This window comes from Centruroides vittatus, unplaced genomic scaffold (assembly GCF_030686945.1).
Source record: "Centruroides vittatus isolate TY-2023 unplaced genomic scaffold, ASM3068694v2 contig_3153, whole genome shotgun sequence".
NCBI lineage: Eukaryota > Metazoa > Arthropoda > Arachnida > Scorpiones > Buthidae > Centruroides > Centruroides vittatus.
The window spans coordinates 131,987-155,299 of record NW_027122030.1 but is presented as its reverse complement, the minus strand read 5'-3'; the positions used below and the strand labels follow the sequence as shown (position 1 = coordinate 155,299).

The following is a 23,313-nucleotide window of genomic DNA, read 5'->3' as shown; positions in this document are numbered from 1 at the left end:
AATCGGATAAAAAAGAGTTGTTTTTTAAAACTCGTTTATTTTTAGAAAATTTACAATTTTTTAAAGATTATTGTTTTTAACGTATACAATAACCGATCCCATTGCTTGATATTTGTTTTTTGTAATGTATTTGTTTTATTTTCCCAAACCAAATAAATTAAGGGGCCTAAATCCAAATTCTTGCACAGGGCACAGAAATGGCTAGTTACGGCTCTGGGTATAATGATTGCCATGCATAAGATACTTGTCCTTCCTCTTTGAAATTAATGCAACGACCGGGCTCTTTACGGATTTAAATATTTCGAGAGTTTCCAGTGTCCTTATGTGGTCGTCATGTTTAGCACGTCTTATGATGGAAGCTTGGTCTAGATGGACTTGTATGTCGTTGTCAGCGGCATACCTGGCAAGAGCGGTATTGTATTTTCCTTTAGTGATGTCATACTTGTGTTCAGCCAGCCTTACTTTGGGAGATCGTGTGGTGGTGCCGATGTACTCAAGATCACGCTGGAATCTATTGTCTCTCAGCGTAATTTTATAAACGCCCGGGACCCTACGCATGTCGGTGTTGTCCTTTCCGTTTCTAAAGATGCTATAAACCGTGGGGGCATGCCTATAAGCTAACCTGTCACCTCTGTGACGGGCTATCTCTTTATATAAGGTTTGCATGTTGTGGTTATAATCTAGCATTACGCGGTGCGTGTTGTGAGCGTTCTCGCTTATTGATATAACATTATTGAGCGTACGAGTGTCATTGTTGGAATAAGCCTTTGCTAATTTACGAATAAGGTGTTTTTTGTAACCCTGCCTTTTGGCTATGTCTTCAAGACGTTTAAGCTCTTTTAACGTGTCCTCATAGTCGGTGCAGTGGGTAAACGCACGTTTGACTAAGGTACGAAAGGCAGCAATTTTGTAGATATAAGGGTCGTATGAATGCGCCGGTATAAACAATGGAGGGTGAGATGGTTTTTGAGATTGCGAACTGTTAATTATTTATCCTGGAATTGCATTTAAAAGTTCAACGAGTAATTATCGGATAGGTTAATATATTTTTTCGTACATAATCGGTTATCCGAACACCCCCAGTCCCGAATTGATTCGGATAAACGACGCTCTGCTGTAATTCGTAAATAAATAATTACGTAACATATCACTTATTGTAATATATTAATCGTAATTTAATCTTAGTCCTAGTACTTAGTCCTTAATCCTAGTACTATCAGGCGCAATTACGCACAAGATACAATTATTCAAATTAAATTGTATCAAATTATAACAAAGGTTTGAATACAAAGCGTAATGGCGAGCAGTTAAAGAATAGCACCGTAATTTGATTGTGTGCACAGTAGGCATTTTTAGCACAATAACCCCTAAAAGTGTGATAATACAGATAAACGCGTGTAGGTAATTTAAACCCGACAACTTATCTAGTGTGGTAATGGGGAAAAAATAAGATATTACATTAAGACCCGAAAACATATTAAACGTGATAAGAAAAGTACGATTACATAAAGTAGACGTGATACAAAGGATAGCCTTGGTGATTCCGGTAATGATTTTAAGCTTGCAATAGAATATAAAAAATTCGTGAAAACATAGTTACAACCGCGATATAAAACGAGTGAAGTACTTTTGAGCCATCAGTGTAGATGATGATATACATAAAGTAGTACAGTATATTAAAAAGTGGCTGATAGCATTCTCGAAGAATACGACTCAGATGGCATGGATATCTTCTCTCAACTTCTCGTTTTAAATCAATTCGGAATTCGTTACGTCAGCAGACGATTAGTTTACGAAAACAGGTAATCACCCGAAAATGAAGCAGAACTGAAACAGAGCATCAAGCCTAAATTTGTCCATTTAACACGTAAGTAGTCTAATAATAATATCATATAATAAAAAAATAAACTTAAATATATTTTATAAATTTAATGACGCATAAATTTATTGTTGAACGGAGGTTGTAACTTTCTACGAAACAGTCGAGAGTCAAATCTTGAAGTTTCGTAACAAGTGTTTTCTTTGACTTTTTTGAATCTTCAATTTGTCTGATACGTGTACAACCGACTTCTTTTTTCGAACACAAAAATACCTCATTTCGTTGTAAGCTACTGCCATTCAAACTTTCAAGTCAGCCTGTGAGGCAATTTAATTCAATAGCTTTACTGAATGAGATCTCTAATCTCAACTTTACAAGAAGGTGGTTTCTTTGCAACTAAAAGTTCCGTCAACACAGACAGAGATGAATATATGGCACTCAGAAACTGTAAAACAATATTTACAAAATTATTATACGCCTAAAGAGAGTTACTTATTTACTACGATTCTTCGAATAAAATAGATTCGTATACTACACGCGCAGTTATAAATGATATTTTTACAAGTTTAATAAAGTCAAACGAATATACTGAACGAACTTACTCGAATGAAGAAGTTTTTCTTAACATAAAAGAATCCTCCGATGCTTACTCCAAATGGGGTTTTACCGTATCTTTTCATAAAGTTCAGCATCTTTTAAACAAAAAATGTTTAATAATATTAAATTTATAGACCGATAGAAAGAATTTGAATGTATTTCTATTACCTTCATTTTGGTCTCTAACGGTAAATCAGCAGAACCCAATCTATAGATTTCAATAAATTTTCCGTACATCTTGGAAAATTAAAATAATTATCATGAACAAAAGTTGTAAAAGTGGTACATAAACTCTCATGAATTACATTTTAATTGATTTATCAATTTCAATATTACATTATATTACACTTATATTAGCAATGTGTTTAATATACTCACCAAGTTTAAATACAGCATAAACGAAATGAGCAAAACATCTTATTTTTTTACATGATTTAACGCAAATTACAAAGAGAAACTTTATTTTTATTCTACGCGATTTGTTTTGATTTAGCACCGTCGACCCAAATTTCTGGGAATGCTCTATTACATTTATCAGTTCCATTTTTTTTTTTTTCACGCGTAGCTCTATCATAAAGGAATGTATTTATTAGAGAATCAGGACATATAAATTAATGTCATTTATCTGACATTAAATTATGCCCTAATGGCGTAATGTCGAAATAAATAATGTTGTTTTATAAAATGTGAATAAAATGCTCGTATTTTTTGTATAACGTAACTTTATTCATCAAAATATTTATCTTCATATTCAAGTACACTTTCCTAACGGCAGCGCAGTTTGAAAATACAATTTTTAGCATTAAAAATTGTTTAAAAACATTTTTAAAAATCTTTTACAGCTGCGAGATTTGTAAATATTTTCTACGTGTATGATTATTGAAAGATTTGTGGTAATTCGACGGTGGTAAGTCAACAGAATAGGAAGGACGAGGTGACAATTTCCATCCCAGTTCGTTGTTTTCTTTCTTATAATTTCTGTAATGTGTGGTTGAGCGTTCTCTTGTAAAATGAAAAACACTTTGACGATTTGCCAAGAATGATACGGTACTTTTGGCCTTAATTTGTCATATACTCTTTGTAGCTGTTCGCTGTACAAATCTGCCGGGAGAGTTTGATCAACGTTCAAATACTCGTGATAAACAACACCCCTCGAAGTCCACGAAATTAAAATAATTTTTTTCGTGAAGAAAATTAGTTTAAACAAGCTCGAAACTCCGAATAGCTTGTTTTTGCTCGCTAGGCGCCCGAAGAGCCGGCCTTATAGATTGGTCAATACACGCGCGAGGGAGAGGATGCTTTCCGGGTGGACTTTTATAGGAAACTGGCCCCTATTTAGACGTCATCGACGTGGAGAATACCCGAAAAACTCCACGATGCCAGCCCATCCGAGCGAGGCGCGAATTAGCAGCGTATATACAATTGGCAGCATATACTACGTTCCAAACTGTCCCCAAGCTTACTCCATATTCGGGTTTTGCAGCAATATTTCTGAGATAGCTTGTACTATTCGTAATTTACCTTAAAATTGCTCGTTTCTTACCAGTTTTTTTTTTTTTTATGCCTTTCGGTACTCTTCTTACCTGCATATTCCTCGCCTAACGTCAAATAATTCCTGATCACTTAAATCGTTCTTCCTGTTTTTTTAGTGGTAGAATTTATTCATTCACCAGCTTCACTCGAAACACTTATTTTACCCTTTTCAGGCACTGAAAGTATCTCGCTTTTAGCCATTTTGCGCTTTCCGAATTAACAATGCTTTCTTTACGAGCAGACTGCAATTTTTGATTGTCATAGCAACAATAACAGATATCGTAGTTAGATGATTCGGGTTCATAGATAAACATATTTAGAAATATATAAGTTTAAAATAATATATATGTGGATTAAATTTTTGAGTTGTTCTTATCATTATTGGTCGTTAAATAATCATTTATTTGTGAATAATTAGCCTGCTACTTTATTCAGAATCGTATAAGAAATAAGAAATTATATCGTTAGTGCGCAAGAAATAAATGATAACTATCACACAGCGATAACTCGTACAGCTTTCAAGTTATTAACATGTTGGGTGTTCTGATTTTTACTGAATGCCCTGTAAATGATTCTGTTCTATTTTTCTGCAATTCTTCTTGACCCAGAACCATAAAAATTATTTCTAACTTTATTATTTATAATTTTTCATAAAATCGATCATTCTTTCAAACTGTCTGCACGACGTTGTCGTATTTCTCGTAGTCGCCATATTTTAAAAATTTGATTGCATTCGCATTGGTTAGAAACAACTGACGAATAGCTTCGAATGCAGATTCGTGTTACAACAGCAACAAATGTCGGCCGTAGCCGATAAAGTGATTATAAAAACTATCCCAAGTCATTTCTCATCTGACATTTCTGACAGGCATTCGGGCCTAACTAATACATCAATTTTACATTCGCAATCGAGTAAAGTGATATTCAGCCATCTCTAGTTCTGTGTATTTTTCAAGTTAAAGTGAATTCAACAAACAATTATGAACATATCGCAAACTTTCTCTCATCCTGGGATATTGTCATAAACCCAACTACGAAGTCAGCGCAAAGACCTTTCGGAGAAGCTGATGTCAATTGTCGACAGTAAAATCTTGGCTATTCCAAAAAATGTTCTTAAAAATGGAGAGTCAAATCTTTCAAAAATGATTGAAGAAGATCAGTGAAGTTAAGAATAAAGTTATTGAACAAATTGCAACAAATATTTGAAACAAAACAGCTTTACATAATGATTTCATTGATATTTGAAAGAGTTTTGTATATCTCAGTCTTCAGTTGTGATAAATTTGTAGACACTTATTGGAAAAACTTACGTATAAAATATATAGGTAAACATTTTTTACAGAACATTGGGCACTTATTAATTAGTTATGTAGGGAACTTCAGTCATTTATACTTAAATCAATTATAAATTAAAATAATTTTTAAATTCATTGTTCATAAATAGGTTATGAATATCATTAAAATTTAATTCTAATAATTAAATTTTAATGATTTTTAATATTATTAAAATTTAATATTTAATTTAATATTTTTGTAATTATTAAAATTTAATTTTAATGATTCCAATTGTTCATTTTTATACGGGATTTTGTATACTCCAGCCTGCTCTCCTTTTGTCACTTTATCATTCCTTAAAAAGCTATAAATGTTGGGAAGTCTCTTGAAAACCAACTGCTACTCTTTGTAGTCCGCTATTTCACTCATACATGACCCTCCAACCTCTCGATCTTTTACCACCAAAATTTAATAGAATCAATGCCCCTCGTATACAAGGTACCATGCCCAATTTCGTTTGTTAATCTTCACCTCATTCTGAGATATTGAGCAAAATAGACGCTAACACATACACACACCAAATTTTTTGAGACCCCTCAACCCAAAAAAATTCCACTGATGCGTGTTGGTGCCTATTTCGCTCAATATCTCAGAATGGAGCGAAGATTAAGAAACGAAATTGACATGGTGCCTTGTATATCAAGGGCATTGATGCTATTAAATTTTGGTGGTAGAAGATCGAGAGGGTAGGGAGATAGTGAGGGTCATGTATCTTGAAAGAGGAAAGAGTTAACGAAGATTTTATTCATTATTATTACATTTAGTTTCTCAAAAAACCCATCCCTACCCTTAAACTTAAGCTATTTGACATTTTATAGTAATTTAAAATATATAGTTTTTATAATATTTCATAACAGATGGCGTCACATACAATTTTAGTTATTTATTTTGTTTAATAATACAAATGTTATTTTTAAAATAAAATCTCAAAAGTCAGGAGTTACAGAACTCGGTGCTAGAAATTTGCAAAAAAACTCGGAAGGTAAAATTTGAACGATTCCAATACCTTCCCTTGTTATGTATACATAACAGTCAGGAAAGTAATTGGAAATCCCACTGAAAAAAGTGAAGTTGACCCTATTTTCACTGATTGTAGCGCCATCTACGACGAATCCGATAGCTCCATCCAACGATTTTTTGGTAGAATGCATATTTTTCAAGTTATTCCACTGATCTATTAAAATGGTCCACACTGTATAATAATTCACAGCAGAACTTGAACATTTAATTTGTTTTTCCATTAATTTTATGCAGGTTGTGAAACACTATTTTACACCTCTTTTCAGAAACGTATTTTAAAAGCAATATATGATTATTATTTTGTGCGCAAAACATTGATATGTCGTTCAACTGTTTCAAAATATTCGTATTTCTGGTTTAAAATAAGCAGAGTAATTTAGCTTTAGTATCAAGTTTAGAATTATATGAAATTAGAAAATCGTGTACACAGTACTTAAGAAATTTTATTACAAAATATCCAAGTCACAAAGTTGAAGTTTTTTCAAGTTTTATACACATCTTGTGCATTAAACTGGATAAGAGTATAAAACCATAATAAAATAATGTCTGACAGAAAGAAAATAAACAAATTGAACAAGAAATGAAAATTCTTTCTGAAACAACTACAATTGTCAAATACTTTAAAAGACTTAAAAAGACTGTTTAATTAAAACCTAATACTTTTAGAGAGCATACAATTATACCATATTTACATGACATAATAAGACATTGACAAATACTTGTCTAAATTACATTTAACTAGAATATATTTTATTAAATGTCCTCTTCAATTTCAATTAATCCCTCGTCTATTAAATTCTGATAGGCTAACACTGTCACACCTTCGAAATTTTCCACAAACAAGCTGATTTCCGGTGTTTGGTCCCATTTCTAAAAAATAAAAATAATGATCCATTTTAATAAATCAGAATTAATTGTAATTTATCACATTTGTCAAAAAGATATCTCACATTGATTTTGGCTATTAAATTTCCATCTTTTGGAAATAATCTCCTTTCCATTTTGGATGCAATTTCGTCAGTCCACTCTCCACCGACTGGTTTAATACCGGACAACTTGCAGCCAATGGTCTGTTGTGGCAGGACAAAATATTTGACTGGCAATTCTCTTAATCTAAAAAACAATAACATTAAATTGTAAAATATTCTAAAATAGCAAATGTTCATTCAGTAATATCTAAAAAAATGACAGGATTATGACATTATTAATCAATAATGATTTTGTCTTTTACAGTATGTAAGAACAGAAATATTGCTGACAGACTAGTCTCTCAGATAGAAAGAAAAAAAAAATTGAATTTTGTAAATGAATACATGAATAGATTTTCATGAAAAAACTTGAAAAATTATATTAAATTTAAGAAGTGATTAAAAATTAAGTGGTTAAACATGAACATTGCAAATACTCGTAATTTCACTACCTTTTAATAGGAATAACCTCTGAATTTCCATAGTCTACATAAGTGACCAAAACACCATCGTCGACTTTATCGGTTACAACGCAACGATACCACTTATTATCATAGGTATACATCCCGCAACATGCCATTCCTGAAATGAAGAAATAAATATGAAGTTAGCTTTAAAAGATCAAATTTATGGAGGGAGGGGAAAAACTCACCTATGTCGACATTTTCGAGCGGAGGAAATTGTTCGGCATTTTTGGACAGATGTGCCATCATAAGTAAAAACTTATCATACTCCTCATTAATTGCTTGTTCATGGTCTGTTTCTGGGTTATCAATTCTAAGTTTCTGAATACATATGACATCAGGACTAAAAACCTGAGTGACAATCACAGGAAATAATATTCCGACCACTGGAAGAATGGCCGTTTCAAATGGTGAAACAGGTTCTACTTTCTACAAAGAAAAACAATTTAATAATAATCATTTATTACTTTTTTCTATGAATAAAAGCAGTTTCATCATCTTTTTAATAATGTACAGCCACACTAACATATATTTATAAAATGGCACTTCTGATTTCAGCTATTAAAAAACTGCTTGCTTTTCTGCCAGATAATTAACAATGTAATTTCAAAAAATTTTTAAATAATGTGCTTATAAATGTAAAATTAAATTTGCTTGAATTTAATGTTAAAAATTCCGGATAAAATTAATATTGGTTCTTTTACCATAGTTACTGCAGCTTCATCGTTCTGTTTGGTAATGGAATTGTGTGGTCGTTTTTCTTCTTGAGACTCGGCTTGGTTTTTTAATTTGGCATGACCAACTTCCACTATCATTTTCATTACATCTATGTCATTACAGATTAATTTAATAGGAATCCTTTTGTCTGGTAATGGCTGATCCTAATGAAAAGTACAGTACATTAAATTCTTTGTATTGGGTTGTTTGGAAAATAAGTTCATTTGTTTTCATGGGGGGAAAAAACAATTTTCTTATAATATATAAATATTTTATTGAATTATATATTGACCATTTTTGTCAAATACCTGTTGCTGTCTTTCTGGTAATAGCATGATCCCACATTCACATAAAAGTTTTGATTTTTGCTTACAAAAAACTGATCCAAGTGATTTTTGACATCCTCGTTTGAAGTAAATGTTTTACTGTTTAAAAACTTTTGTAAAGACCGGAACAAGTAATAATCTGAGGGTTCCAGATCTGGCAAATATGGTGGGTGTGGTAGTACATCCCATCCAAACTGTAACAGTTTTTGATAAGTTACCAAACTTGTGTGAAATTTGGCATTATCATGGTAAAACACTACACCTTTTTTGTTGAGCAATTCTGCCCTTTTCTGTTTGATGATATTACTCAATTTGTTTACTCGACGGCAGTATACTTTTGAATCAATTGTTAAATTGTCTGGTGAAAGCTCAAAAAATCCTACCAAAGAGAGCATCTCTGTTTAAGAACATGGGGAACCCATATATCAAGCTTTGAAACAAAACCAATTTGTTTCAAGTAATCATAAACGGTTCAATTCAACAAATTTAATCTCTTAGTGATTTCACATGTTGTTATTCGACAGTTTGCTTCAATCAGTACCTTTATTTTGTTTTCATTGGCTTCAACAGGCCATCCAGAATGTGGGGCATCTTCAATATTGAAATTGCCAGAGAACATAATTTTGTTCTCTGGCAATTTCAATATTGAAGATTTTGGTACTGTCTTTCTCTCAACACATTTTCTCCATACATGTACCATAACTTTTTTCTTGCTTGAACAGCATTTTGATTTTTTGGTAATAAAAAAGCAAAATATGCCAAAAATGATGCTTTTGATTTTCCATATTTGATAGAACACAAAAGAAAGAAAAAAATCAATTGTACAAAATCAAAAAATTTTTTTAAAATAAGCCTTAAAATATCAGCTATCAAAATATATAATGAAAATGTGGTTTAAAATGAAATTTGCTGGTAAAAATACAACTAATTCTTCTAATAATAAAAAAACAAAATTACTTTCCGAACAACCCAATAAGTTGTGAACTGATTAATGTATTATAAAGCTCTCATTTTTATTATAATTATAATAATAATAAAATTATCTTTTTATTTATTATTTTATAGGTAAAAATATTCATATATTTCAAATTTAATGTTATTATTTTAAAAAATATTTAATTTAATTTCCATTTGACTAGTAATTTCATTTGTATTGTTAGGTTTAAATATTGTGGCGGTGTTTGCCAACAGTGTTCAAAGTTTGCACACTGATTGAACTGGTCTTTATATTTTTCAGGACTTCCTCTGGCGGCAATCAGGTGAACTCCAGAATTGGTCGCCACAGTATTCTCCCTAAGTGCTAAAGGCACGAGGAGTTAGCGATAGCATAGGTTGAACCGGACATGTCATCCTAAGCAGGTAGCGTTGGTGCAGGCTTGACGTGTCTGCAGGAACTGGCTGGACCAAAGTATGCGACAGAGTGAAGCTGAGACATCAGGATCGGATCTGACTTCGGGGATGGCATGATGGCTGGCTTCAATCAATTGATATTTATAGATGATGTTTGTCCGTTGATTCGGACTTTGGTATACTGTTCCCTGTTAAGATATCACCTCATATGGTCCGTCGTAGATTGGTTGTAAAGGCTTGTGAACTGCGTCACAATGGAGGAATATGTGACTGCAGGTGGACAGTTCCTTGTGGATGAAAACTGCACGTTTCAAGTGTGCAGTCGTTTCACACTCAAAACGTGCAGTTTTCTACTGAACGCAGGTTTCTCATCATTTCATGTAGCTGCCTGATGAAGGATGTTGGGTCAATCATCGAATTTGATTCCGAAGCAAAGAACTCTCCCGAAAGTCACAGATGGGTTCCATAGACAAACTCTGCTCATGTGGCATTGATTCCATTCTTGATGGTACAGCACAAACCCAAGAGGATGGTCGAGAGCATTTCAGTCCACCTCTTGGTAGCATGGCATTTTAGCACCGTCTTGAGTGGACAGTGTAGATGCTCGACCAGTCCGTTATAGGCTGGATGGTAGGAAGAGGTGTGAATTCATTTCGAACCAAGTAGGCTGGCTAGAGCTTAAAAGAGGGCTGACTCAAACTGCCTACCCTGGCCTGTGGTGATCTGCTTCAGGATGCCAAAGCGGGCAACCCATCTGGAGTAGAATGCTCTCGCTATTGTTTCCGCTAATATGTCCAGGATGGGAAATGCTTCTGGCCAACGTGTAAAACAATCTACACTGGTCAGACAGTAAACAAATCCATGAGATGGCAGGAGGTCCAATAATGTCAATGTGAACGTCCACGTGAACGCACGAGAAACATTTGTCTGGCATAGAGAGATTAACGAGAGGAGTGGAAGTGTGACGGGCGACTTTGCACTGTTGGCACTGCAGGCAGGAAGAAGTCCAGGTGGTGGCGTTGGCTTTCATGAATGGCCAAATAAATCTTTGCTGCAAGAGCTTAATTGTAGCTCTGATGCCTGGGTGTGACAGGTTGTGCAGCATGTTAAATATTTCTCTGTACAGTGATGAAAGTATATAGGGGTGCACAGTCCCCGACAAGACGTCACAGTAGAGTTTAAGGTTATGCCATATTCTTCATTGAAACGTTGAAAAACTTCTCAAAGATGTCGCAAATGCTCTTCTTTGTTCTTGGATGCTACCAGCAAGTTGTCAAAGTAAGGTATGCAGCAATCCAGACCATGGAGGACTTGGTTGATGAACCTCTGGAAGGTCTGGGCTGCATTACGAAGACTGAATGTCATCACTGGAAATTTGAACAACCTGAAAGGTATTGCAACTGCTGTTTTTGGAATGTCTGCTAGATGGACAAGTACCTGATGGTAGGCTCTAGCAAGGTCAAGTGTAGAGAAGATTGTAGATCCCTCTAACACTTGAGTGCAGTCCTGAATGTGCGAGACTGGATACCTGTCAGGCACCGTAACAGTGTTTAGACGGCGATAGTCTCCGCAGGGATGCCAATTGCCATTACGCTTGGCAACGAGGTGCGGTGAGCTTCCCCACGGACTCTTTGATGGGCAACAGATGCCTTGTTGTAGCACATAACTAAACTCTACCTTAGCTGCTTTGAGCATGTCTGGAGGAAGGCACCTTGGCCTGCAAAATATGGGTGGGCCTGTTGTCTTGATGTGGTGAAAAATGGAAGCCTTGCTGCTCCTCATTGCTATGAACAACAGATTCATTATTGATGGAAATTCTGCCAGCAATTGTCGGAACTTAGAATCTTCATTTAACCAGAATAAGCTGCATGTTATAGTTAAAAAGTACACACAATACACAAACTGAAATACAATTTCTGTTCAGTTGTTAACTTGCATGGAAATGTACTAGTGGAAATGATACTCAACATGTGTTATACCAGATCTCTACATTTGAATTCTTTTGAATTTATGAACAAAAGTCATGATTTGAAACTATGACAGGAACTAAATATATGAAATATACAATTACTACAAGTAATCTATTTTTAATTAACCAATAATGCTAGATTTGTCAGGCCATAAACTTGGCTAATTAAATAGATAGATAAAGTGATTTAGACTAAAGGTAGGTGATTAAATCAAAATCTTATATTAAATTAGAATTAAATTAATATAAAATATTCTGGAATTAATTGTGTTTATTGTGAATTACATATACACCATGCCAGGAAAATTGATCATCTTAGGCAGAACAGAGAAAGATACAAAGTATGACAAAAAATGTTTAATAGGCAACATCAATAAATACTCTTGATCAAATGTTCAATGTTCTTTGTATCCTTGAAATTATCATCAATCAGAATCATTATTATTTATGTAATATTATACATATAGTAATATAATTAGTAATATAAATAAATACTGTGATCATTTCTGCATCTTTCTCAAAATGGCAGTCTTTTGCCTGTATCACTTCAACTATCAAGTGTTAAATTACTTTTCATCATATTTGGTAATAAAAGAGAACTTATAAACGTTGCAAAAAGTTCACTGAGTTCAGCGTTATATCTACATTTGCTTGTTGCAAGTACTTTTGACGAACCTTACTGTTGTTGTCATCAGACGAGTTTATAAATTTGTCAAAAAAACTTTAAATGGAACTAATCCGATGTAGAATAGAACGGATAAAGCTTTCCCAAAGCCATTAAGAACACACAAAAAAAAAAAAAAAAAAAAAAAATTCAAAACGTTTAAAAGCCGATCGAGCATCTGGCTTGGCGACTAGCAAGGCTGCGCATGCACAGACCCGACCGAGCTCACGCTATACATACGTTAGACAACACTAAAACGTGCTCAAATGCTTGTACAGTGTGACCCAAACATTGGGCAGATCAAGAGTGGGAGTGTTGCATGCGTCCAGAGTGGTGGTAATGAGGGATTCCTAGATGAAAACAATTTTTCTATCTTTGCAGCTCTTGAGCATAAGCGCTTGCGACCATAGTGGATTGTAACCCTGTTCGAGTATCTTTCTTGTAAGCTCTGTGGTGTGCCTACCCCTCGCCACATCATCTTGGGGCTCAGCAAGGCAGCTGGCAAGCATTATGCACAAGAGCTGCAAGCGTAGAAAAATTGTTTTCTTCTGGGAATCCCTCCTTACCACCATCTGGACACATGCAACACTCCCACTCTTGATCTGCCCAATGTTTGGGTCACACTGTACAAGCGTTTGAGCACGTTTTAGCGTTGTCTAACGTACGTATAGTGTGAGCTCGGGTCTGTGCATGCGCAGCCTTGCTAGTCGCGAAGCCAGATGCTCGATCGGCTTTCAAACGTTTTGAATTTTTTTTTTTTTTTTTTTTTTTTTTGTGTGTGTTCTTAACGGCTTTGGCAAAGCTTTATCCATTCTATTCTACATCGGATTAGTTCCATTTAAAGTTTCTTCGGCAAATTTATGAACTTGCCTGATGACGACGACAGTAAGGTTTGTCGAAAGTACTTGCAACAAGCAAATGTGGATATAATGTTGAACTCGGTGAACTTTTTGCAACGTTTATACAGTATTTGGCGTGAAAATTATCGTAGCGATATATAAAAGAGAACTTATTCGTAGATTGCCAAAAAAATATTTTCTGTCAATTTGTACTGTACTTTTTCAGATTTGTATTTTATGCTGAATAACATTATATAAACTATATTTATAACTTGGATATGTAGAAGTCTTACATACAAAATGCAGAAAACTATTAAAATTTTTTGCTAAATATTTTAATTCTTAGTATTTAATTCAATAGTCATTTATAAAGTTTTGAATTATTCTTTAGAACATTTTAGATGTTAACAGTTCAAAATTCTAATAAATGATGTAATATACTCAGTATTTAAGACATTTAATGAATTTGAATTAAAAAAGAAGACGGTATATTCCACAATTTTAATATATATATATATATATATATATATATATACACATACAGGGTGGGCCAGCGAAAACGAAACGGCAGAGTGTTCGTGTTCGTCCAAGCAAAGCGCTCGGACAGGTCGATTTTACTCTCGAAGGGACATCTTTTGCAATAAAGTTTTTGCGATTCTGAATATTAACTAAACAAACATTTTTTTCGAAATAAATGTTTGTTTAGTTAATACAAAATAAATGAGTTTTTAAAATTTTTTGTTGTCTGTTGTATTCAGAATCGCAAAAACTTTATTGCAAAAGATGTCCCCTCGAGAGTAAAATCGACCTGTCCGAGCGCTTTGCTTGGACGAACACGAACACTCTGCCGTTTCGTTTTCACTGGCCCACCCTGTATATATATATATATATATATATATATACATACAGTATATTGGACAGTCTTCACTTTGTTCCTAACATTTTAGTTTTCTTTTATGTATATAATGCTGAACTCAGTGAACTTTATGTAAAAATTTTCAATTATATATTATAAAATTCTTTCCACTCTGCAGACACTAAGAGAGCCTTTTTAGGAAGCTTATAAGTTCAGCCATGCCCTCAATGGATGGGCAGGTGGGGAAGGACAGGCCTGACATATCTGGATGGACCACTCCCAAAAAATTCCTGGGGTTTCTCAACCCATTTGGATATGTCCCGGATCCCTTGGAGCAATAGGATGCTACTTTAAGTGCTTGGCCATCCAGCCAATGTAATGTTGTAAAAACATTTAAATAAATATTTGAAAAAAATATTAACTCATAAATGAATAAAATTTATTTAAATTTAATTGAATTATCATAACTGTTTCTTTTAATCATGGAAAGCATTGCTGTAGATTATCACTTTTAAAAAAATTATTGTACAGTAGTTATATTTTATAATAACTTTGTTTCACTGTATTTTAGAATAACTTACATTAAGAAATAGTTAAATTTCATAATAGCAACATTTCACTTACCATTACCACTACTTTACATTTCTGTTCAACAATATTATTGTGAATAAAGTCTAAAGTAGAAGTCAACCATTCTCCATTTTCTGTTTTCTGAAATTATAAGTCATAATTAATTAAAAAGTTCCAATTGTTTGAACTTTCACTTACTCCACTGGTTGGAAAGGGAAAGTACACCTTAGATGGATGACTAAAATTATATTAATAACTTCAGTAGATTTTATCTGTATGCAAAAAAAATGTGGTTAGACAGTTAACTTCACAATAGATGTCACATTTGTAATTCTAACCTACAATCATATTCTCCCAAAGTTTCAATACCCGAAAGGAAATGAAAAATCAGCAACATTGACTAAAAGTGATTAGCATTTAATAACATATTTACTGTAAAGGTACAAAAATCTAATAATATAGTCTTAATGAAAAAGAAGACACACCAGGAAGGTAAACTATAATGTATCAACAAAACAATATATTTTTACATAAAAAAAAACACAATAACTGCTTTTGACACAATTCTTTGTAAATATTTTTTCAATTTTATATTTTCTATTGTAATTTAATTAACTTCATAATTGATAAGTAATTAAATAAATGTTTACTAGTTTAAAATTGATACATACTGGCTCAACTCCATGAAGAATACATTCGATGCACTGTCTAGGAATGTCAGATAACACAAAATCTAAGTGAATATTTTCTAATCTCACATTTTCTGAATTTCCATAGTCCACAAAAGTAACCTAAAAAACATATTTTAATACACAAGATATTTAAAATTTCATTTAAAATCATTATTATTAATGAAAAAAGCATACCTGTATATTTGGAGGATTTACTTTAGTAACTACTGCTCTATACCAACAATCATCAAGATAAAATTTTGCAGCACATGCCTGTCCAACAGAAGGATATGATTTTGCAGCTTCATTCTCAGTATTTTCATATTTTAATTTGAGTGCATTTTTTATAAGATTTAAATTATTTTTTACAGCTGTTATAAAATACAAAATACAAATTAGAATTATTATTTAAATTTTTAAATTATTTTTAGAGGATAATTTATATTATACTGAAAACTTTTCATATTGAGAACTCAATTCTATATAGTAATTTAAAAAGGGCAAGTCTGTAAGATTTGGATTCATTAAACAGCTGAGAGACTAAATATACAGTTCAGGCATCAAATTAAAGCTCTTATCCTGCAGATGATGCCACTGAAGAGAGATTTGAGAAAGGCACAATGATTCAGGTGTGATGAAGTGGAAAATATACAATACAATACAATTAAGTCTACAGGGAAGCATAAGTGCTTGCATGCCATCTAGTGATTTAATTTTTTTTAACCATTAGAACAACTTGTTGCTTAGCCCTATTCTGAATTCCTGCTATTTTTCCTAATTATGTGTTAATTAATAGTCTTTCTGCATTATTTTTAGCACTTAACATTATCTATTTAAATAATAACATAAAAGTCAAAATCACTTTTATTTTTGAATTAAACTATTTTAATTTTTTAAATCTGTAATAATAAGGTATGTATTAGTAAAATAAATAAATGTATTTTTCAACACTAAAAGAGTTTATATAACTTTATAAACTATAAAAGTTTTTAAAAATAAATTAGTTTTGTGAATATTAATTGCAGTGCCAACTATCAAAGGTGCCAATCTATTTTACTGTTGCTCCATGATGAGACCAAAATATGATTCTAAACACCCAATTCATCACTTAGTGCCAATTGATGGCTTTCTTGACAAATCTGCCAACAGAAAGAATAAATGTGAACATCTGACTGTTGGTAGGTCTAAAAGTTTTATTCACAAAGCCCAGGACAAGGTGATTGTATTAGGCAGGCCACCACTGCCATCACCATTAATCCAAAGTTGGTCAGCCTTAAGAATGCTAAATTACCACTATGGAACCCAAATGCAAAACTGAAAGCCTCATGGTACCGAAGAACAGGTAGATACAAATCACTTTCAAACAGACCTAAAAAACACTTGCTATACTGAGTATTTTTGTTAGAATGCCAAATTTTAAACAAGCTCATTGTAATTTAATTGAACAAAACTATCAATTTCAATGAGTTCCTGCTACAATGATTATATTATTGATATTTTAATATTTTAAACAAAATAACTTATTGAATCATTTTTGTATACATACTTTCTTCTTCCGGATGTAAGTAAATGCATCCATCTTCTCCAATGTGGGTGGGGACACCATAAAAAACATTCTTCGTTGGAGCAGGAGCTGGTTTCCATGCATTTAAGTCATCAATTTTTTTCTCACTTTCCTTTTGTTTGACAGTTTCTGTCATATTTGTAATCACTTGTGATGATGTCAAGTTTTCAGATGGCGACGGTAAAGGTGATTGCGATGGATTTGTTGTTATTGGTGACAATGATTTTATTTCCGACTTTGATGCATTTTCAATAGTAGATTTTGATAATTTTTTAAATTCTTCGATTTTTGGACTAGTATTTCTTCTTCTCCTTTTAGTGAAATAAAAACATTTGATTTTTAAGTTTGTGCATTACAATTTCCCATGTGAGAAATTTTTAATTGAATAATGTGTAAAGTCACTGTTTTATAAACTGTCTGAAATGGAAATCACCAAGGTCAAGGAGGAGTTATAGTAGGTGTAAAAAATTATACAAAATATTTATTTATATGAATTATTATACAGTATTATACATCTGTATTAATACCAGTTTCAAGGGCACAACTTACAGAATGCATGTACACTGCTACAACAAATGCAAATTAGAAATTTCCAATAGACATGTGTTGAGATGTTTATAAGCATTAGTTTCACTGTGGAATGCTGTGGTGATATTAGCTATAATGTGCAGAAAACCTCAAAGAGGACAACTATGTATCAGCAATTAACATAGTTTTCGACAAGATAGTGTGGTAGACCACAAAAGGCTGGATTTTCATTTCATGAGATTGCAGAATGGGATGAGATGTGTCCACTGTGTGTAACTGTTGGCAGCAATGGTCCAGGAATACACTACTACCAGAAGACCAAGATCTAGATCCTCCCAAATCACTGGAATGAGAAGAATAACACATAAGAAGCATATCCCTGGTAGATTGGAGGCCATCTGTGGTGCAAATTCAAGCAGCAGTGGTACCCAGAGTCACCATAAGAACAGGTTGAAACCATCAACTAGGGAGTAATCTCTTCTTTAGGCATGTTTGCCACTCATTACTGCCAACTGTCACATGCATCTTTAGTGGTGTCATGAAAGAGCCCATTGGAAGAGAATGGAATTCTGTGTTATTCACAAATGGGAGCTGTTTTTGTCTTCATACCTATGATGGACTTACAGAGATCAGGAGGAGGCATACAGAATGTCTCTTGGCAAGCAGCATCCACCATTGGCATAACGTCCAACCCTAGGCATTATGGTCTGGAAAGGAATTCTTTAATGATATTTTGTTACGGATTTATTATGAAAGTTTGCTGTCATGGTGTTTGGGGTAACCCCATGGGGGATTACTCCAAACATCATGACAGCATACTTTTATACCAGAGGAGTGATCAAACTTGTTCTGCCATTTGTGAACAGTATTGAGGGAGCCTGTTTCAACAGGCTAATGCTAATTACCATACAGCATTATGGTAACCAACATTAGCCTGTAACATGCTGTTTGAAATGTCAAGGTATTACTACAACAAGCCATATCACTAGATCTTTTGTCAATAGAGCATATGTGGGACATGATTGGATAATGGATCCAGGCTCATCCACAACCAGCAAAAACCATTGCAGATCTGACCCTATAGATGTAGCAGATGTGAAATGCTATCCCACAGGAGGACATCCAAGATCTCTACAGTTGAATGCATGTACAGTACAGTACATATGATGCCTACAATCAACTTGGCAATGATTACAATGTGTATTAAGATGGATGACATTCGTGCTGGTGCTGCATGCACATTTTGTGAGTTATAGTCTCAAAAATCATTATCAAAGTAATATGTCATAAATCACGTAGACAAATATTCTCTGTAATTTTTGTTTACTTAATGTAACCCTTCCTGATGTTGAAATTTCCATTTCTGACAGAGTAATTTGGGTATAAATTTTTGTTTTAAATATATTACATTAACATTAGTTCTTTAATTTTTACATAATCACACATTATTATCTATACAAGTTTTTCTTCCAAAGATTATAAGTGTTTAAAGATAAATGGGTTATGTTAGATTAATTAATGTTAAGATTAAAGAGAGAATTTTAATGTTAGATTAAAGAGTAAAGATTTTAAAATAATATTAATTTTACTTTATCACATCAAAATATTATATTCCTTATTAATGTGAAAAAGTATCAAAATTCAAGTTCCAATTTTGAAAGTATTCAAATAAGTAGATTTAAGTACAGTTTGTAAATCAAACTTATTCTGCTCAAATTTAAAAAAATGAAGAAAGTTTACTTCAATAATATGATTTCAAAGATATGATACAAGAGGATATGCACATAACTGAAAAGTTGAAACCAGAATAAACAAAGAACTTAAATGAAAGTTTAGTTATTTCTTTCATAATTTAACAAAATTTTTTTACCAAACAATCTGCCAAATTATTTGGTAATACTTGTATAAGTGTTTTGGGTAGATGTTTTTGTTTAATAAAATAATCTGTTAATTCAATAATTAAATGTACAGTACATATTTTTTGAATATTTAATATGTATCATATATGTAGTATGATCCAAAAGTTCGAGGACTGCAGTAATCTATGACAACAAAAGCATGTATTTGAAGTTACAGCATATGAAATGGATTCTACCAAACCACCCCCATGTGTTCAGGTTAGTTTCACCCATGTCACGTGATTAAACCGTGAATGCTGCTGTTTTCTTCCGGAGATAGTTACCTTTCTTCTGCAACGTAATAAAAATGCAGTGTCAAGAACAGCACTGTAACATTAAATTTTGTCAGCGTTTAGGTAAAACACCTATGAAGACTTTAAAATTGCTAAGAAAGGTGTACAGTGATTCTGATTCTACCATGGCAAAATCAAAGGTGTACAAATGGCATCGGCATTTTAAAGAGGGCCAAGAATCCATTGCAAACAATGAACTCTCTGGCCGACCTTTGACTTCATGGAATGAGGAAAATGTTGAGTTGGTCTCTCAACGTGTTCACAAAGATTGTCGCCAAACCCTTGAAAAAATCGCTGCGGCTACTCACTTATCAAAGACTAGTTTCCAGCGTATTTTAATGGAAGATCTTAACATTCACTGAATGTCTCAGCACATTGTCCCTTGGTTTTTGACTTCTGAACAAAAGGAAGAACAAATGAGAATATTGGGTGATTTAATCGACAAAGCCAATAAAGATCCAGCTTTTTTGAACCACATCATAACAGGTGATGAAACGTGGTGTTATTTATTTGATATCCAATCAAAACGTGCTTCTTCAACATGGAAATCACTCTCCTCACCGCTATCGAAGAAATTCTGGCAGGATCGGCGCAAAGGGAAAGTCATGATGGAGGTATTTTTTGATTCTCAAGGAATTGTTCATTCAGAATTTATTCCCAAAGGCAGAACAGTAAACAAGGAGCATTATCTAGACATTTTACATCATTTGAGGGAATCCATTCATTGTAAACGGCCGCAGATTTGGTGAAGTAGAGACTAGTACCTTCAGCATGACAACGCACCTGCACATCAGTCCCAAATGGTCACACAGTTTCTTGCCAAAACTCAAATTAATGTGCTTCCACATCCCACCTATTAACCAGACTTAGCCCTCTGTAATTTTTATTTGTTTCCATCAATGAAAAAGCATTTGCAGGGATGCCATTTCGTGTCATCAGATGAGGTAAGAGCAGCATCGCAGGCGGCCTTACAGGAGGTTTCAAAAAATGGCTTCCAGTAGTGCTTCCCGAAGTTATACAGGCGCTGGCAAAAGTGTATCATTGCCCAGGGTGATTACTTTGAAGGTGGTTGTGCATCGGCAATATAAACTTTTTAAGGTAAGGAATTTTACACCAAGTCCCCAAACTTTTGGATCGTACTACATATAACCTATGATACTTTGCTTTCAAATTTCTTTTTATTTATATGCCATTAGTAATATTTTTTAAATAGAAATTAACATTTTGTATATCTTTCTAAATGCATTTATGGATAATGGAAAATGCTCTGAAAATTCTAATAAACTTGATAAAACATCATATAATACAAAGATTGTTTTTCATCTTACGTTTCTGCAGGAAGAGCAACTCCTTTTTCAATTAACATCTCAGTTACACTTTTGTATTCAACACTTGTCACTTCTAATGCTCCAGAATGAATTTCTTTAATAAACAAGTCTACAGGAAGTAAGCCATCAACTATATTTCCCTATTAAAAAATTTTTTCCTATTAAATAAAATTCTAAAACTGAGTAATATTATAGTTAAATTATTTAAACATACACATACCTTTTTCTGAACATATATACTATCTGTAGGAAGTAACAGTGATTTCAATGTTTCGCAAGCAATATAAGACCATTTTTCCCCTCCAGCGGGAATTATTCCACTGAGATTACAAGGAACGGCAAAAACAAGTATGTCTTGAAACATAGGCAATAACACTTGTATTTTATCTTGAGTGACAGTATTAATAAAACCAAAGTCTAAACATTGTACCTGAAATAACAACATTAATTTTAAAACACCAACTACTAACTAAATTATTATTATTTGTCTTTTGGTAATTTGGATGTGTATAATGAATAGTGATTAGTGTTGCTACCTCCCTTGATTTAAGCCAGTTTTAAAAGCATAGTTCAGGCTTTGGGTTTAATTATCATTTCTCCATGCTTATGAATTGTTTTATATACTTTAAAAATTATTTTATTAAATTAAAATTAATTAAAGCAGAATATCCTTCTAGTTGCAGTGTACAGTACATTGATATTACAGAAACAGATATTTTTAGCTATGTAGCAAAAAATATATAAACTACATAAAATTTTTAAAATACCTATTCCTTCAAATTAAAGGGATGAGGAATCTGTCATTGCCAAAAGGATGTGTTTTAAAAACATTTATTAATAACAAATTTACAATGTCCATGCTGTATTTAAATGTTGCTATAACATAAAAATCTCAATGAAATATTATTTTAATATATATTGAGTAATTCATTCTCATCGACTCATTAACTAAACTTTCAGTATATTCGATTTTCTTTAAGGCATAATTTTTTTCCATTAACGATGCTTTATTTCCATAAAAGTTTAAATTTTAAATACTTATATATTAATTTGTAAAAATAATTCAATTTTTTATTGGAAATTTAAAAACTTTTATAAATTATTAAATATATATTAAATTATTTTTATTCATTCTTATCCTACTTGATATTTTACCCAAACAATAAGTGTTTTGGCATTACTCATACTGTTAAATGTGTTACCTAAGATATACAAAAGAATTAAAATACAGTCGAGTCCATGTAAGTCAACACCATAGGTTAAGTAGTCATTTTCTCTGGTCCCAGCTGACTTACATAGGCATTAATGTTAAAAAACTCCGGTTTACTCGACACCATTTAACTTGTCACCACTAGATAAGTCGGCATACTTTTGCAAGTCGTCACCCCTTCCTGAAAAAATGAATTCACTCTGCACATGTGTTGCGAACTCATTTTTTTTCAGGAGGAGGACTCGATTTATTTATTAATATATAATTAATATATTTAATAATATAATAATACATTATTATTATTAATATATATACATATTAATAAAAATGGCTTAACATTTTATTTATTTTTATGTATAAAATAATAACAGATAAACATAAAGAAAATATACAATCTACATCAATGTCACACCAGAATCCAATTTTGCATTTTCTCATGCCAGAGACATTAAGAATCCTTAGACATTACTTGCCAACAATTGACAATTGAGATGATGATGTTTTCAAGGCGTTCGTGATCATTGAAAAAGAAAGTTGAGACAGTTGAGTGCTCAAAACAAACAACACTTAACAAATTTTTCAGTTTTTCATCTACAGAGTAATTGTAAATGGAGGACACAATGTATTGTAAGCCTATACTACTGTATAATACACTACTGCATTTTATTAATTGTAGTTTTGTGGTTTTTTTCCAACTTTGCTTTAGTCATCACATCGGATAACTCGACACACTTCCACTTCCCCTTGGGGTGTCAACTTATGCAGAGTTGACTGTATATTTCATTTTGTTTTCT

General features: G+C 32.8%; 1 protein-coding gene and 1 long non-coding RNA gene across 2 annotated transcripts in view; both read right to left on the bottom strand.

The window, feature by feature from the left end:
* Positions 1-2,097: 2,097 nt before the first annotated feature.
* On the bottom strand, positions 2,098-2,652 carry LOC136973362 (uncharacterized). Its single transcript, XR_010880481.1, has 3 exons — positions 2,585-2,652; positions 2,422-2,511; positions 2,098-2,264 (listed from the first exon to the last, which is right to left on the bottom strand). It is a non-coding gene; the product is annotated as an uncharacterized lncRNA (long non-coding RNA).
* Positions 2,653-6,729: 4,077 nt separating this feature from the next.
* qin overlaps positions 6,730-23,313 on the bottom strand; it is a 120,005-nt gene continuing 103,421 nt past the window's right edge. The window contains exons 28-38 of the mRNA XM_067268093.1: positions 21,530-21,739; positions 21,310-21,449; positions 17,245-17,573; positions 15,894-16,069; positions 15,699-15,818; positions 15,082-15,168; positions 8,441-8,617; positions 7,925-8,165; positions 7,725-7,854; positions 7,255-7,417; positions 6,730-7,174 (exon numbers count right to left, since the gene is read on the bottom strand). Of these exons, the coding sequence (XP_067124194.1) occupies positions 7,058-7,174; positions 7,255-7,417; positions 7,725-7,854; positions 7,925-8,165; positions 8,441-8,617; positions 15,082-15,168; positions 15,699-15,818; positions 15,894-16,069; positions 17,245-17,573; positions 21,310-21,449; positions 21,530-21,739 (1,890 nt within the window). The 3' untranslated portion in view covers positions 6,730-7,057. The remainder of the gene's footprint in view (positions 7,175-7,254; positions 7,418-7,724; positions 7,855-7,924; positions 8,166-8,440; positions 8,618-15,081; positions 15,169-15,698; positions 15,819-15,893; positions 16,070-17,244; positions 17,574-21,309; positions 21,450-21,529; positions 21,740-23,313) is intronic.